The sequence below is a fragment of the Clavelina lepadiformis genome, chromosome 6 (genome assembly GCF_947623445.1).
Source record: "Clavelina lepadiformis chromosome 6, kaClaLepa1.1, whole genome shotgun sequence".
Classification (NCBI taxonomy): domain Eukaryota; kingdom Metazoa; phylum Chordata; class Ascidiacea; order Aplousobranchia; family Clavelinidae; genus Clavelina; species Clavelina lepadiformis.
This window is the reverse complement of record NC_135245.1, coordinates 12,787,742-12,803,488: the sequence shown is the minus strand read 5'-3', so window position 1 is coordinate 12,803,488 and position 15,747 is coordinate 12,787,742. Positions and strand designations below refer to the sequence as shown.

At 36.2% G+C, this 15,747-nt stretch overlaps 1 protein-coding gene across 1 annotated transcript in view; it reads left to right on the top strand.

The window, feature by feature from the left end:
- The window catches only part of LOC143461960 (symplekin-like), an 82,434-nt gene extending 68,497 nt beyond the window's left edge, over nt 1–13,937 (top strand). The window contains exons 27-29 of the mRNA XM_076959917.1: nt 6,410–6,599; nt 10,868–11,059; nt 13,614–13,937. Of these exons, the coding sequence (XP_076816032.1) occupies nt 6,410–6,599; nt 10,868–11,059; nt 13,614–13,675 (444 nt within the window). The 3' untranslated portion in view covers nt 13,676–13,937. The remainder of the gene's footprint in view (nt 1–6,409; nt 6,600–10,867; nt 11,060–13,613) is intronic.
- The last annotated feature ends 1,810 nt before the right edge of the window (nt 13,938–15,747 follow it).

Sequence of the window (15,747 nt, the reverse complement as noted above, 5' to 3'; positions counted from 1 at the left end):
AACAAAAAGTTCAAAAGATAACCATATGTAAGTCATGCGCTTTGCAATGCAATAACCAAATTCTCTTTTCAAATTTACAACTTGTCTCAAATGGCTCGTCTAACTCATCTAAAATGTCATTATTGTCATATTACAGTGGGGTTTGTGTTGTGTTGTCTGTTACTACTTGTTTCGAAAGATAGTTGAAATTGATGTTGGTTTTATGCTTGGAAAAAGAACAACTGATGTAACTTTTGTTATAGAGCAACTCCAAGAGAATGAATGTGAGTAAATCTAAGGTGTCGGTGAGTGAAAAAGTGTTGATTAGTGGAAAAGTGTGACAAGTGACCATGTTCTGTGTGTGGTAAAGGTATTTAGATAAATTTAGTTCCATGTGCAGAATGTTTTTCCTGTTTTCCTTTTTTCCACATAAAGTCGAAAATCATGACGCTGGCCAAGCGTTTGATAAAGGAATTGTCAATGCCATGCAGCTCTGGAAAAATTTCTCGGTATATCCAATCTCAAGGAATTTTGCTGCAGACTTCACGGCATCTTGGCAGAACTCAAATTCTGGCATTACCAATGCATCTTTTAACGTCTGATAATCATTTTATACTTTCAAGATTAGTTCAGCAGAAGCAACTCTAAATTGACTGATCAGAATGATGATGACTGGAGTTCACGATTCCCATAAAGCAAAGAGTATCTCTGGTTCAGGAAAACGGTCTTCAAGATTGCGGAGCAGTACCTCACAGTATTTTTTAGTAGTAAATCGGATCACCTCAATACCGTCTTCAAGGAATTCAATTTGAGAGATTGGTAGAAGTTTTGAAAAATTTTTCCAATCAAGTTTGAAGCTATTTCCAACCTGATCCGAACCGGCAAGGTTTGCGATTTCTTTTTGGCAGTATGACAATTGTTAAAAAAGTAAAAGATGCCTTTTTGAACTAGCTGTGATAGTTTGTTTAGAATTTTAGATGCTCTAAAGCAGCATTCAGTAAGGAAAGGGAGAAAAGGAAGTGTTTTGAACAAATTAAATAAAGAGTAGTTCCCTTTCAATCCTTCTTTTCAGAGGCAAAGTAATGTAGTGTTGCAGACACAGCAGAAAGTTCTGTCTTCAATTCAATCACAGCTTCACCATGAGATAGCCAATGGGTACGGCATGCTTTAAATAATTTTCGCATAGACCTGCTAGGCGAATCAACATCAACAGCTTGCATTTCCTTCAATTTAGCTGTCTTCAGCGTCGAAATTAATTAAAAGTAAGTATCTTCAGGTCTGCCATAAAGCACTTTCACACTCTTGGATGTGTTGTAGTTATTTTAGTCAATTTTTGCGATTTTGCTCAGTCAATTTTTGCGACAGGGAATCGGCAGCGACCTTATTCCAAACTCGAAATAAGTTCGCAGCTGACGCTCCATGAACTTCAATCTGACGAATATCCAGAAATGCAGTTGACTGACCACCCTTTTGTATTAACGTACGGGACAAATGTAATGTATTGATGCAAAGTGGCAATATCAGTTGTTTCATCAACCATGGCTTCCTTTTTTGAATTTTGCTTGACATCAGAAACGATGCGATCAGTGAAATGCTCTGAAATGAGCAATATAAACTCAGTTACTGCAGTTGAACTTGTATGTTGCAGGTCACGTAGCCGTTCATTATGACAAATGCGGTCCACCAGAGTTTGTAATAAAGCAACTATTCTATTCGCTATATCCTCTTTCATTAACCAGTTAATTATATGACCTCGTCCGGTCACAGTTTTAATATTATTTGAAATGCGATCCTGATATGTAGCGTGAAATGTTGAAGAACATTTTTTTCCAAATTAACAGCTCGCTTGTGTTGATCAGAGCTGTGAAGCGTATCCAGCCGAGATGGGCGATTAGGTCTGGCAGTTATGATGGTCTAAAATTTACACTGTAAATATCACCTGTCTTTCATCAGCTAGTGGTAGCTATTGGATGCTTAGAGCATAGCAAACATAGTATTCCTCCATCAGCATGCAGTGTGAATACGTTATTGCGTAGGGATTCGTCACAACCTTTCAGCTTAATCCATGACTGATATGTTTTGTTTGATGTTACTGAGAGTATTTTTGGTACAACTATTTATGAAGATGTTGTGGGAATATCTTGGTTCTGTTGAATATGTTCAGAAGAAGAGCACTAACTAAATAAACTTACTGTGTTGTTTGAAGGTGAATTTTCTAGGTTTGAAGTATCATCGTCTGGTGTTTTTTGTCTACGAGGGAAAAACTGGTATATAGTTTGATTGTTAGCTTTATCAGAACAGCGTTTACGTTAAGACATTCTTCCTGAAAGAACACACAATTTCAAAAAGAAATGGAAATTACACACGTTTAAGGCTGCAAATGACAAACGGGAATGCTAACAAACCAAACTGCCATAAAGCGATCTACCAATAATAAGGCTAAATCCATGTAGTAGCTAACTGGCTAACACCTAAAGTGGCTGCGTACCGATCTTCAGTTAATCTTCACTTTCGTAACCATTTTTTGGTCATGAAACGTTTTGGCCGGCTTGACAGGAAATCCATCTCCCGTTGTGAAGCACGCAACCGTCATAAAGCAGGCATTGTGCAGTCGGTCATAGACCAACGGTAGCGTTTAAAGTGCTAAAACTGGTGCTGCGGAAATCCCAAGCAAGGGTAAAACTATAAAGCTAGAAATTATAGTGTTATAACTAGGGCGATTATTTTTTCACTTCTCAAAAGAAGTCAAAAATTTGTCAAATTTATAGCATTAGGTCAAAAATTGTCAAAATTTTTTATAAATTCAAAATTTTTTACCAAGTCAAAATTGTTTAAAAACTGCATTGTCATGGTGTCGTAGAGGTTTCACTGTCAGTGAACTTTACATTTTACACATTGTAGCCTACTTTATACTGTTGTAAATGGCTCATTATCTACTTATTGTGAATCATAAACCATTTAGTTAAATATTTAGGATGATATGGTGTGATGCTCAACACACCTCAAAACGTGTAAAATTTTTGGTAGGTCCAAGTAATTTTCCGGCAGCTGTAGGTTAAGTGCAGCTCTTGCTTCGGTGTTGCTTTAGATACTTAATGTATCTTTAGTTTAGTGTATTGAACAGTTTTTTTGATGTGTCTTAGCTGCAGTTTTTTGGCAGTGATTTGTAATTAGCTCATTTTCCTTTTCAGAATAGGCTAGGTCTGTGTTCAGTTTTTGCATTTCTGTTAGACTACAATAAATTTTAAGTTTTTGTACAATAATGCATAATTAACTACTTGAGTTCTTCACATGTCAAAATATGTGAAAAAAAATTTTTTTAAAGTCAAAATTTGTCAAAAGTTTCAATTTTTCGGTCAAAATTTTTTATTTTTTAGATAAAAAAATAATCGCCCTAGTCATAACAGTGTGATTGTTGTCAATGCTGTAAGTGCAAGGAAAACTAACAGGCAGTTGTCGATAATGTTTTTTATGGTTGGATATGGTAGAAACTAAATTTGACGTGCTACAAACAAAAAAAATTGTTTATTTTGAGTGACCGTTGAAGAGATTTGAGCGACCGTTTCTTTTGCTCAAAACACTGGCTGTATGAGAGAGAAATTTGTGCAATTAATTTTGAGCCAATGACAAGGTTTCATAGGAAGAAAATGAGAATGGTGCAGTGGAAGAGCTGTATGCCCATAATGGAAAATAACTGTCCAAACTTCTTGTTACAAGAGAAAATGGGAATTGAACGGGTGAGTGATGTTTTACCGTATCTAAGAGTGGACTAAAATGGTTGAAGCATGTTCAGAGGAAGTGTAGTGTGAATTGGATGAGAAAGTACTTGAATTTGGAGGTGGATAGCAAACATATTAGGGAAAGCATGTAGTTGAGAGCGACATAATAGATTGTGGTTTGTTCCAAGATGCTGATGATAGATGGTAGCTGACGAATAAACTGCCATAACCCAAGGGGCATCTCCAGTTAACCCCTGTGTGTACTGGGATCACATCTGTTAATATGCTATGTTGATTTTGTAGAAGTTTTGACTTTGGTTTGTGCAAGTAATTTTTATTTCTGGTTTATGGCCTCAAACACGGACAATTCAATAATTAAAAAAAACAAATCAACACTAGATGGATAAGCTGGGTCTTAGACCGACGGATTTAAGAGCTGATCCCAATGCGGTTGACGTGGCTAAAGTATTTAAATAGTGGTTACAGACTGTTACCATTCAAATCCCTACCTTGGAAGAATTGCGAAAAGAAAATGCACCTGCAATAAACAAGGCCAGAATTGTAGAAACTTACGTCGCCAGACATCTATCCATATGTTGCGGATGTGCATGACTTTGATGCAATTGTCAACCTTCTCAACATGCTAGTACCAAAAGAAACATATTTAACAAAAAGCTCATTTGAGATTCAAATATAAATAGAATAACATCTTAGGCTATACGACAACACTTATTGGAAATAGATGACATAGACCTTAGATGAGCTGCCGAGTTGGCTGAAACATAAGAATGCGTGCAGCTTCAGTCGGCTCCAGTTGGCCAAAGTGAACTACCATCAGGTGATGGTAGTTGTTATTCTGTGTCTTGTAAAACGTTATCTGAAACTCAAAGAAGATGTTTTTATTGTGGAGGTTCTCTTTATCCTGGGAATTCTTGTTAGTTCGCGAACTGGACTGTTATATTTGCAGAAAACGTGGCCACTTCGCAAGTGTTTGCCGTAGTAAATCTATTGCACCCTCACCTCAGTGGAGGGTGTTTGATATTCATGGCAACAGAAGTGCCGTTTAAAACATCAAAGTGAGAATTCTGGAACGCTTTTTGTTGTTGGAGCTTGTGGCTGTCTCTGACGCACAGTAGTAGACGCGGTTAACGAAGGACATTTGGTCAAGGAACTACTACAATAGATACAGGACCATCTGAAAATTTCATTGACAAACGATTTGTCGCTTGCATTTGGTTACAACCACATGGTAAATCTGGCGATGTCTCCATAACATGGACAAGACTTTTGTTGAGAACTCATGGTAATGTTAAATTGTCTATTGAACTTCAAGGAAAATATTATATTTGTGCCGACGTTTTTATTGGGCAAATATCTTGAACGACATTCCTCAATTTCTTTTAACTTTAGAGGCTCAAGGAATCCTTTTGTTGAGTCCGAAGTGGCAAAACTGTGTTTACAGACATAATCGAGTCGTCAAAATCGCCCTAGAAGTGCCAATCTCTTGTAGTTCAAATCTTACAAAAATAGCAACTCATATGTAACGTACAAATTAGCAAGGTTGTTCATTCGAATTATATGATTTGTGCTAATGATTTATATGAACAAACATTCCAAATAGCTGGGTAATCAAAATTCCAAATAGCTTGGTGATTGCGTGCAGTTCGCAGTATTTCGATTCTCAGTACTATTGAGTGAGTTGTCAGTGAACATGTTGTAATTGTTTAGCCTTGTGATTGAGGTATTTTCTGAGGTATTTTCTGGTATTTCCTGATTGACTAATTTTCTGGTATTTATGAGTATTGCTTGTACTTGCAGATGATAACGATAAGTAATACCCTGGGTTCGGTATTTGTAGAAATCACACACATTACCACATATTATATCGTTCTACCTGGTCAATATAAGAGCTTCAAGATTACGTGTGCATTTCTAATACCAATAGGGTGGAATTCAGACCTTGTTGGCCCAAACGACTAGGTGATCGGCTTCTATAAATTTGCCGGTTACATCATAGAATATTTGCAAATGCTGAATAAATGTACCCTTCCCAGTGCATACCTACTACCACGGAATAAAGAAATTGTGAACCAATTTTGACAAAAATAACATTTAATTATAAGTTTATAATTGTTTGCCGCAGTATTTTCTGCATCGCAGGATGTTGAGTTAGCTTTATTAATATTTGGAATAGGCTACTGGCATTCTGAAGGCATTCTGAAGTGTTTTGCTTCATTTTGCATCACATGTTTTTATATTGTTTTGTCAAAAGTGGTCATGAACCAGTAGAGGGCCATTGCTGTTATATTAGTCAGTTTAAAAAATGTAAAAGCATAATCTTTAGTAACTAACGTATACTTTATTTTTGCTTTATGCATTGTTAATTAGTTGTTCTAAATACGCTTATCAGTGCTACAAAATATTTCATTTCAGTAATGTCTGCGGCTATAAGCCAACAGTGGTTAGGCCTACAAAAACAAGTTAAAATTCATTTACTGAGCTTATATATTTACTGTAAAATTACAAGCAGGATATAGTTTGGCACGAGCTTTCGCATGTGTAAGCTTGCTTCTTTACATGTACTGTGAAATAGCCATTTCACAGGCTGTGTCATTATATTTTGCTTTAAAATTTGGTTAACTTGGTTCAGACAACATCAACTATATATTTACTGTTAGAAATTGGTTTAAAACTTTTATCGCATATGATAGGTTCAGGAATTTGAAAAAACGCTTTCCAAACAACATGAGAGGATTGTGACAGCAACCACTTTTGTAAATGGAACAGTTAAAAATGAGCCCCAACATGAATCTGAAATTTCTAAGGCATTTCCACTGGATGTGAATCGGACACTGGCTGCATCTGTTTCAGTATCAACTACAATTCAGTCACCAATTCCAGGTTAGATTGGTTTCTATTTGGTTTTATTTCTACCGCAAATGTTTGTTTTTCTATGCTCAGCCCATAGCTTATGTAAGCTATTGTTACTAGATTATTATTATTCTACCTATACATTTATTCATTCAATCATTTGCATATGTGAGTTGGTTTATTTTATACATGTATGGTGATTGTGTCTTTTTAACACAAGCAAGAGCGAGACTTTATTTTTGCCATTCAAATAATAAATAGATAACACAACTTAAGAATTGACAGTTGCTTGGCGTAAACAAATCAAATAAAAAGTATCTCAAATGAAAAGTAAGAATAGCCTATTCTCATGAGCAAAAATAAATGTTAGAAGAATAAATGAAACAAAAATTATACGGGTTCACTTCAATAGAACTGGCAGAAATTCAGGTCTCAAATATTTCGAGAAGCCTTTGTGTGATTTAGCTTTTTTCAACTCATTTGATAAATTTAGTCCAAAAATTGGCACCTTTAAATATAAAGCTCTTGTTTTCCTTTTTGGGTTTTAGTGTGGGGCAAAAATAACTTGACTTTGTGATGACTTGGTATTGTATTTATGTACTACAGTATTTGTGTTTCACAAAAATATTTAATTGTTGAATAAATGCAGAAGAGAATTGGTATGTAGTTATGCATGAATGTACCTGTCTGTAATTAATAGATATTGGATATCATTATGAACATAAAAAGTTTTTAATTTGGTATATTTATTACTAAAGGTAATTAGTCTTACTATCTTGTTGTGTAATATAATTAAAGGTTTTAAAATACTGTCTGTACCACAGTATCGATTCAGCTCAGTTAGTTGGTTACCTGTATACTGTCAGAAATAAAACTGTTCTGTAAGTCGATAATAACAACATTGAAATGTTCATGTACATAATTAAAGAAACAACTAGCATGGAAGATAATGCTGTGGACATGCTTTTATTTTTGATAATATCTCCTGCAAATTAATTTAATTTTAATAAACAATTAGTTAAATTGCAAATAAACAAATTAAAACAGACCAACACTCCTCCTTTTTAACATTGTGCGAATGGACATAACCAGAGAATCTCGCTGCTTAGTCTAAGTGATAAGCTGTATGCCTTAGTGAAAAGCGATGCCTTAAAATAGATAAGTCACAAGCAATGTTCCCTCTAAGCTGCGCGCGTGCGCAAATGCGCACTGCTGACCGCACAGAAAATCTGTGCTGCGCACAAAAAAATCCAACCTGAATTGAAAATGAAGTAAACGCATATTAATCCATTGTGTGCTATTTTTCAATGTTAGTGACTTCCCAGTTAGCAAGTCGTTGTCGGCTCGACGGATACGACAAGTTATTCTCGCTATAGCGATCGTAGCTCCTCTGCCGCTGACGAGTAGCAAGCTAGAATGTCGAGTTTTTACGCCGTCTAAATCTCTTTGTCGGACCGACGGAGGTCCATTAGCGAAGTTAGATGATACCATAAAACAGTTTAAAACAAAATAATGATTAAGCATACATTAGTAAGTTTTATTTAAAATGTTTAAAATATAAATTTTATTATTTAATGATGTTCGTAACAATCTGAAATATTTTATCACTAAATGTTAGTAACAATTATAATAATTATGGTAATTGCTATAGTAATAACACCTTTGGTTTTTTTATTCAAATATTTTGAATGTAACACGTATTATACTTCTTTGTACATTCTGTGTTTTAATTAAACAGTTAAATAAAAATATCTTATCTTTATTCTGCTTTAGACTATACATTCGACCTTCTCCTCGCAGTCTAATCTGAACAATGCGGTAGATAGGCTACTGTAGGCCTATATAGTTTGGATTGAGGATGTTACATTTAGATTTTAGTAGACGGGAAGACAGGCAAAAATGGGTGTCTTTGTTGATTTTAAACTATACTTCAGTTTATTAGTAATGCTGCTGAAAAGTGGTTATAGATTTAATACAACTCCAAGTGTTACATGCACCGTTTGGTTAGTTCTTATCGAGAAACAGACATATGCATGAGACTCGTTGATTGGTTGATGTGCATCTCTGTCTGCAAGCCAGGCTACGTAAAGAGCTTTTAGAGCTACGTACACTTTTCTCACTATGTGTTTTTCTGAGTTAAATCTGCGTCATTTTACATAAGGCAGTTTATTTTCCGTTTCAGGATCATAAATCAATATTCAACAAAAGTATAGCCTAGTTCAAACCATTTGGCATGTAAAAGATATCCACTAAATTTTTAATGAAGCAAAAACTGGAAATAAAATGTGCCCTATAAGAAAGAAATACATACAAAGTCGATGCAAGCAAAGTCAATATTGAAGAGGTTCATTAATAGGCTAGCTATATGTTTATGCTTTTGCTTATGCTTATCTATGGTTTAGGTCTAGGTTTATATGGCTGTTTATACTGACCCCTTGTAATAATGGCAAAACAAACGGGCAGTGGCACATCCCCTCACCAATCGGGAGTTTACAGTTGGCTTGGTTGGAAGCTCATGCTATGCCATAGTTAAAATTAAATATTTACACTTCCAATAGCGGTAACATACTACACAGGTCATGAACAAGGTTTTTGTAATTTTCATTGTGTAACTGGGCTAAAGAACTTAATTAAAAGTATTTTGACAGAAATGTGAATGCTGTAATTTGATTCCTTTAATAAATCATGTGACTTGAATGGATACGATGCTGGCATGACCACAGTGCGCACGTCTGATGTTGCTCACTGTGGTCCAAGGGACCGCTCAGGGAGTTAAGGTGTTTGCTCAGACTCGTGAAAAATTAGAGCGAACATTGGTCACAACCTGAGAACACACAATGTGGTTTTTGTTCCCAGTTGGAGCACAACAGATCAAACTTTTACCCTAAAGCAATTTTTGAAAACTCTTGGTATTATGCAAAAAGATGTCTCTGCCTGTTTTGATAATCTCGATTTGTCAAATAGCCAAGTTTTTTTTATCCCAATTAAATGTAATATTTAATGGTGCTACAATTAGCTGCAAGACTGCATCTTTTTAAAATTATTTGGATTAGCTAATGATCTCAATTTAACATCAGTCATTGCAATACATGCACAGTAAGACCTTGTTCGTCCGAACCACTTTGTTTCGTCACAACATGTGGGTTTAGTGAGGTATCTGCATAATCGGAGTCATTAATAGGGCGATATATTGTTAAGCATGAACACGTCACAATGGTTTTTGTCAGAATTTTGTAGGAGGTAGGCTTGTTGCACTGATGTATTTTAAAAAGCAAGCAAGAAGACAAAAAAGATTTTAATGATCGCCTAGAAAAGAGAATATAGCAATGTTTTAAGCGACTGTCGATTTTAGTGACAAGGATGTAACTGGTTTTGCTGAAAGCCCCTAGTCCGCAACCACACGTTTACAGCGGAGCCACGAGGATAATGCAAGAAATAAAAGTGCCATGTGAGATGACCTCTTTTCTTTAAAAAGAGAATAACACAGCAGGAAGAAGACAAAAGAACAAGTGGAAAGGAGTGTATTCAACAACAATGCCTTTTTCCAAATCTTCCCATGCCAACTGTGCCCACAACTTGTTCACCATCGCCATGGTCTGCAAAGCCATATCTGACACTAGCATCATTAGGAGGAACCAAAAACTTGAACATCAAACAAAACTGTGCAGATGATGAGCAGAAGCCAGCGACTACAACGATTCATGTGACCAAAATTAACTGTTTCCATTCATTCTTGTTTTGATAATTGTCAGATTTGTTAACATTATAATGTTAGTACTTGCTTTGGTTGTGGCGCTCTTTGGGACGACTAGTTGTAAATTAAAATGTAAATAGTTCTTAAATATAGTTCCCTGAAGATTTCATATTTTCTTACCATATTTTCTTGATTAAAAGTCGTTTTTGATTAGAAGGCGCCCAGTTTCGAAGAAGTACGAAATGATTTTAAAACAGCAAAGTATAAGTTACCAGGCCAGGTATAGTTTTTTATGGAATTTGTAAAATATCTTCTAATTTTGCTGTCAAGATTTATGACAAAACAAGAAAAAGTACCCTGAGAATGGGAAGCTTCCCGTGGATCCTGGTTCTGAGTTTTGTAGAACAGCATCATGTAAATGAATTAAATATTTACCTAATATTTACCTAAGGATCTAAAAGAGCCGTGATTTTGCACTTGCATAGCTAAAACTATTTTTGTCTGATGTCTGTTGTCTTGTTAAGTTGTAATACAGAATTTCATTACCGAACATAAAAAGGCCTCAGCTTTTTGTTAACTGTTTATCTGGGTTTTTTGCTTCTAGCTACTACTTCTGCCATTACACCACATGCTGTTGATGTTACTAGTGCTGTTACGCCAATTTTGCCATCCCTTGTAACTCACTTGCAAACATCTGTGCTGATGCCGCCGGGAGTTCAATCTCATGCAATTCTTTCTGCTCCGGGTGTAAATTTGTCCTTGCCACCACATTTACTCCATCCATTGCCCGAAACAGGTTTGTGAGTTATGTTAATAAAATAACATGGTTTGATATTTCTATGGCCTCGTTATTTAGAGTTTTTTGAATATGATAACATGGATTTTGTTTAAATTAAGATGGGCAATTTTTTTTCTATATTCTGTTATGTTCAAAATTGTACGAACGTTACGGTACTACGACAGTATATCGAACGACAGTTTATCGAACCGACAGTTTATCGAACCGACAGTTTATCGAACGACAATTAATCGAATCGACAGTTGATCGAACGACTATTTATCGAACGACAAACTTTGACAATAGCTTCAAGTAAGAATTATGATATCAGTATATCACACTGATGATTTATAGGTGTAACATTTTAAGCCTCGGCGTCATTTTAAGCCTCGGATCTTAATTGCGTGTTTCGCGTACTGTACAATGCCACACAGCTTTTTCAAAGTGCTAATCTCGCATTGCGAAATTATGCAACGCAGCATTGTTGCATCACAAAGGGCAATATTTCTATACACAGCTTGCGAAAATTTCCATTGCTTTGATGTAAACTGCATGAAATAGTGATGGCTAGTATGAAGTTCTAACATTTTGCTGAGCACCACGCCGGCCGCAGTGCGGCCCGCGTGCCACTGGTTGCACATGTCTGAAAAAGACCAAGGGTCGGCAACCTACGGCCCGCCATGCGAAATCGTCCGGCCCGAGACATAATAATTAGTTATCATTATCACAAGAATACGGCCCGCCGTTTCTTATTGAGTTTCAAACTGCAGTGTTAGCACTGTTTGAAAATATTGTGGTGTTATTACGCCATAAGTACGTCGTACTAGTCTATTGTTACGCCATAAAACTGGTGCGAAGGCGGTAGACTAGTATCTCGTACTGAGTACGAGATTGTCTGTAGAGTACGCTAAACTAGTCGTTATAGATACAAAGAGAAATTTAATTACTGAATTTTCCTCACACTTCTCCGACATTCGTTCTCTACAAAATAAATTCAGGCTATTCAGTACTCCGTTTGATGTGGACGCTAATACCATTCCCGAAAAAATTCAAATGGACCTTATTGAAATGCAATGCAGTGACGAATTGAAGGCAAAATTTCATACAAAGAACATATTGCTGCTTGATCTTCCACGAACGAATAATAGTATTGAAGGATGGCACAATGCGTTCAGCAAGTGTGTCTCAATATCCCATCCGACGCTTCGCAGACTCGTGAAAAAAATTAAGCAGGAACAAGGTTCCAACGAAATCTTCATTGAGCAATTGAATGCTGGAATAACTGGCCCACCTCGGAAGAAGCGCTACGACGCTGTCAACCAACGGCTGAAGAGCATAGTCGAAAATTATGACTCAACGAATATTGACATAAAAAGTTATCTTCGAGCAATTGCACACAACTTGTAAATAAATGAATGCGATTGAAATGTGCACTTCGTCAGTTGTCGTTCTTTTAACAGTGCATATCGTCAGTTGTTTCGATAAATTGTCGTTCTTTTAACAGTCGATTCGATCAACTGTCGTTCGATTAATTGTCGTTCGATTAATTGTCTTTCGATTAATTGTCTTTCGATTAACTGTCGCGTCACGGAACGTTACACGTGTTTTGGATATAATTGGAGTTATTATTAGGTTGTACTATGTCTATGATATACCTTGTGTTCCCTCTGGTATTTCCTAATTTTGTAATAGTGTTGATTTAATTGGCAATTGGATTTGTTTAAAAGTGGGCAATTCTGAGGTACTATAGTACCGAATTACTGTTTTCAAGAAGTGTAAGTCGCATGGTAATAATAGCAGCATAAATTGTACTTCCAATTGGATCTGCTGTACGAGAAGTACTGATACCAAGTACCGAAATACTGGTTCAAATTGTACCGACAATACTCTCAAACTACCGACTGCCCTCTTCTGGATTTGTTAAACTAACGTCGGCCATAGACAGAAAATTCTTGATATGTTGTGCTGTGAAGGATTGCATAAATAGAAGTTTGTCTGTTTTGACCCTGGTAAAATCTGACTTCGTAAGAATCGTGTGCTCTCTCAGCAAGCACAGGCAAATTCAACCAACATACTAATTACTAATCAGTAAAATAAACATATATTCGTCGTGATGGTAATCAGTATTGTAAGTGTATGAATATCAGTACAATACATCAATCTGTATTGTACATCAATCTGATTGATGGAAGTGTATGTATGCACTTCGCACGCTGTTAAAAGCCAAGGCCAACTAAATGACAAGTTGGCAAAGTACGCTGGTTTATGAAGGACAAATGCACTAGCGGCTGGATCAGTGTTACTGCGGCACTTGGTAAGTTTGATCCAGATGACGAAGGAAGATGGTTACATGGTTTTCCCAGTGAGCACGTGTTGTCCGGAGCATACGATTAATTCAGTCTGACTAAAAAAAACTTGTATTGTCATGCTGCAAAGTATTAAACACAGTTTTGATTGGCTATTCGGTTCGGTGATGAAACATATGTTTTTGTATAGATTCGTTACATTTCTGTGTCTGCATCTACATTATAATCAGGTTTCAGTCATTTCTAACGAAATGTTGCTGTTGCAGGTGTGAAACAAGAACAACGAAGTCCGACTCCAACCCAAGACGAATATCTAGAGCAAATTTAAGTGGGATTGTACCATTATGGCGCACAAAGCGACGGGAATCTATGTTTTAAACAAAATATCATTTTTGAAATTGTTATGGAAACAATGTACTGTTGTTAAAAATAGTTTACTTCTACTACTTACTTGATTTATCGTCGGTTTGAAATGGGCTGGCCTTCATCGCTCCTTTATTGTTCATACATGTTTAAAATTGTGAATAAAACACACTATTAGTGTAGGTAACAGTACAATTATAATAACGCAAGCGCCTGGTTAGCAGTGACATTTTCCATTACCATTCGTATTGCAGTGCAGTGACATGTAGTTGCTGCGCAAAGAAGGGTAAACACCAAGCAATTATGCAATGAAGAAATAGATGAATAGCTACTTAAATAGAATAGAAGTTAAATAATAGAAGGGGTTGAATCTAGTTTAAGCAAGCTGCATCTTCTAATGAGATGAGTTGAAATACCGAAAATCATACACGTTAATAATTAATAATAAGCAAGCAATAAAGCGGGAAGATTAAGAACAATAGGCCTTCATGCAAGTACGTATATAAGCAAAAGAGAATAAAGAGGTTTACCAAAAATGAAGAAGGCGACGAGGTACAAAGGAAAGCAGCAAGATGGTATATGCACAACAGAAGACATTAACGATGATATATGCTCACGACAACCCATAACGGTCATTTAGGCTGAGCAGAACAAAACATTACATGTAATCAACCCAGTAATTTTTATTGAAAATAACAGCATTATCATACTGCACAATTTAACACAACCCAGGATAATTAAATCAGACAAAAATAACATTATATTCCCTCAAAAGTGCTTTATACACTTGCTCTTTCGAGCATGTTCAGTGTCAGTTTCACGCTGAAGAAACCAGCAGTAGTCCCCCATCAAGTTTGGGTTAAATCGACCTCTATAACGCGATTCCATCACAGAGATGTCTTGGTGAAATCTTTCCCCATGCTCGTCGCTCACATCACCCAGGTTTGGCGGGAAAAATTCCAAGTGTGAATGAAGAAAATGCAGTTTAACCGACATTCTGCAGCCAATTTCGCGGTATGATTCCAGCAAATTGTCCACTAGTTCCGAGTAATTTTCTGCCCTGTAGTTCCCAAGAAAATTTTGTACAATCTGTACAAATGCATTCCACGCTTTTAATTCAATTGAATTAAGCTTGGATGGAAATATACTGGGTCAAATCACGTATTTGGGGTCCAACAAATATCCCAGCTCTCAGTTTAGCATCACTTAGTATTGCACCAAATTTTTCTTTTAACTTACATGTAGGAATCCATCTCCATTGAAATCCATTGCCTTTCGTTGTCAGGTTTATTGTAGTTGATGTGAATAGGCGACAAAGGTAAGTTGAAAACAGTTAACCAATAAAAGTTTTGTCAGTTAACGTTAAATAGGCCTAGGCCTACCATATTTTCAGCACCCAAAAAGAGGACATTTTTTTTGCCGGCAAGAAAAACGAAAGTAGAATTGTTACGTTTGAGTTTGATGATGTTTTACATTTCCTTGGTAGTTGCAGGCAAAAGTTACAAAAACAAAGCAAAGCAAAAGTTACAAAAACAACAAATAAGTTACAATTTATTTTTCAGATTCAGCCCATGAATACTTTGCGGTTCCCTTAACTTTTGCCAATAAAGAATAATCATTTTTAACGAGATCGTAAAATTGTTTACACGAAATATCATTGATATTATATACAACCGTCAAGATGCTCGAAACTGATCCAACTAATAAGCTGTCTCTTTCTTTGCACCATCGTTGCTGCATCAAAGAAAAAATGCGTTCAACATTTGCATTATGGGCCATAATGCTGAAGTAAAATTGCGCGATTTTTAACAGTTCACTAAACATTTCTTCGGTTATGGAATGCTGGAAATATTCTGTCCATTTTTCATGTGCCATCATTTTAGAAAATGCAGTTACATCAGTTTCATGCCGTCTTTGCACAAATTTGCACAAGCCTTGGTACTGGTCGAACAGTTTAGCATCATCAATGTCAACGTTTTTCTCTGCCAGATAATTTACACATGGCTCAAAGTTAGCCCATTCTTTGGCGTTGGACAG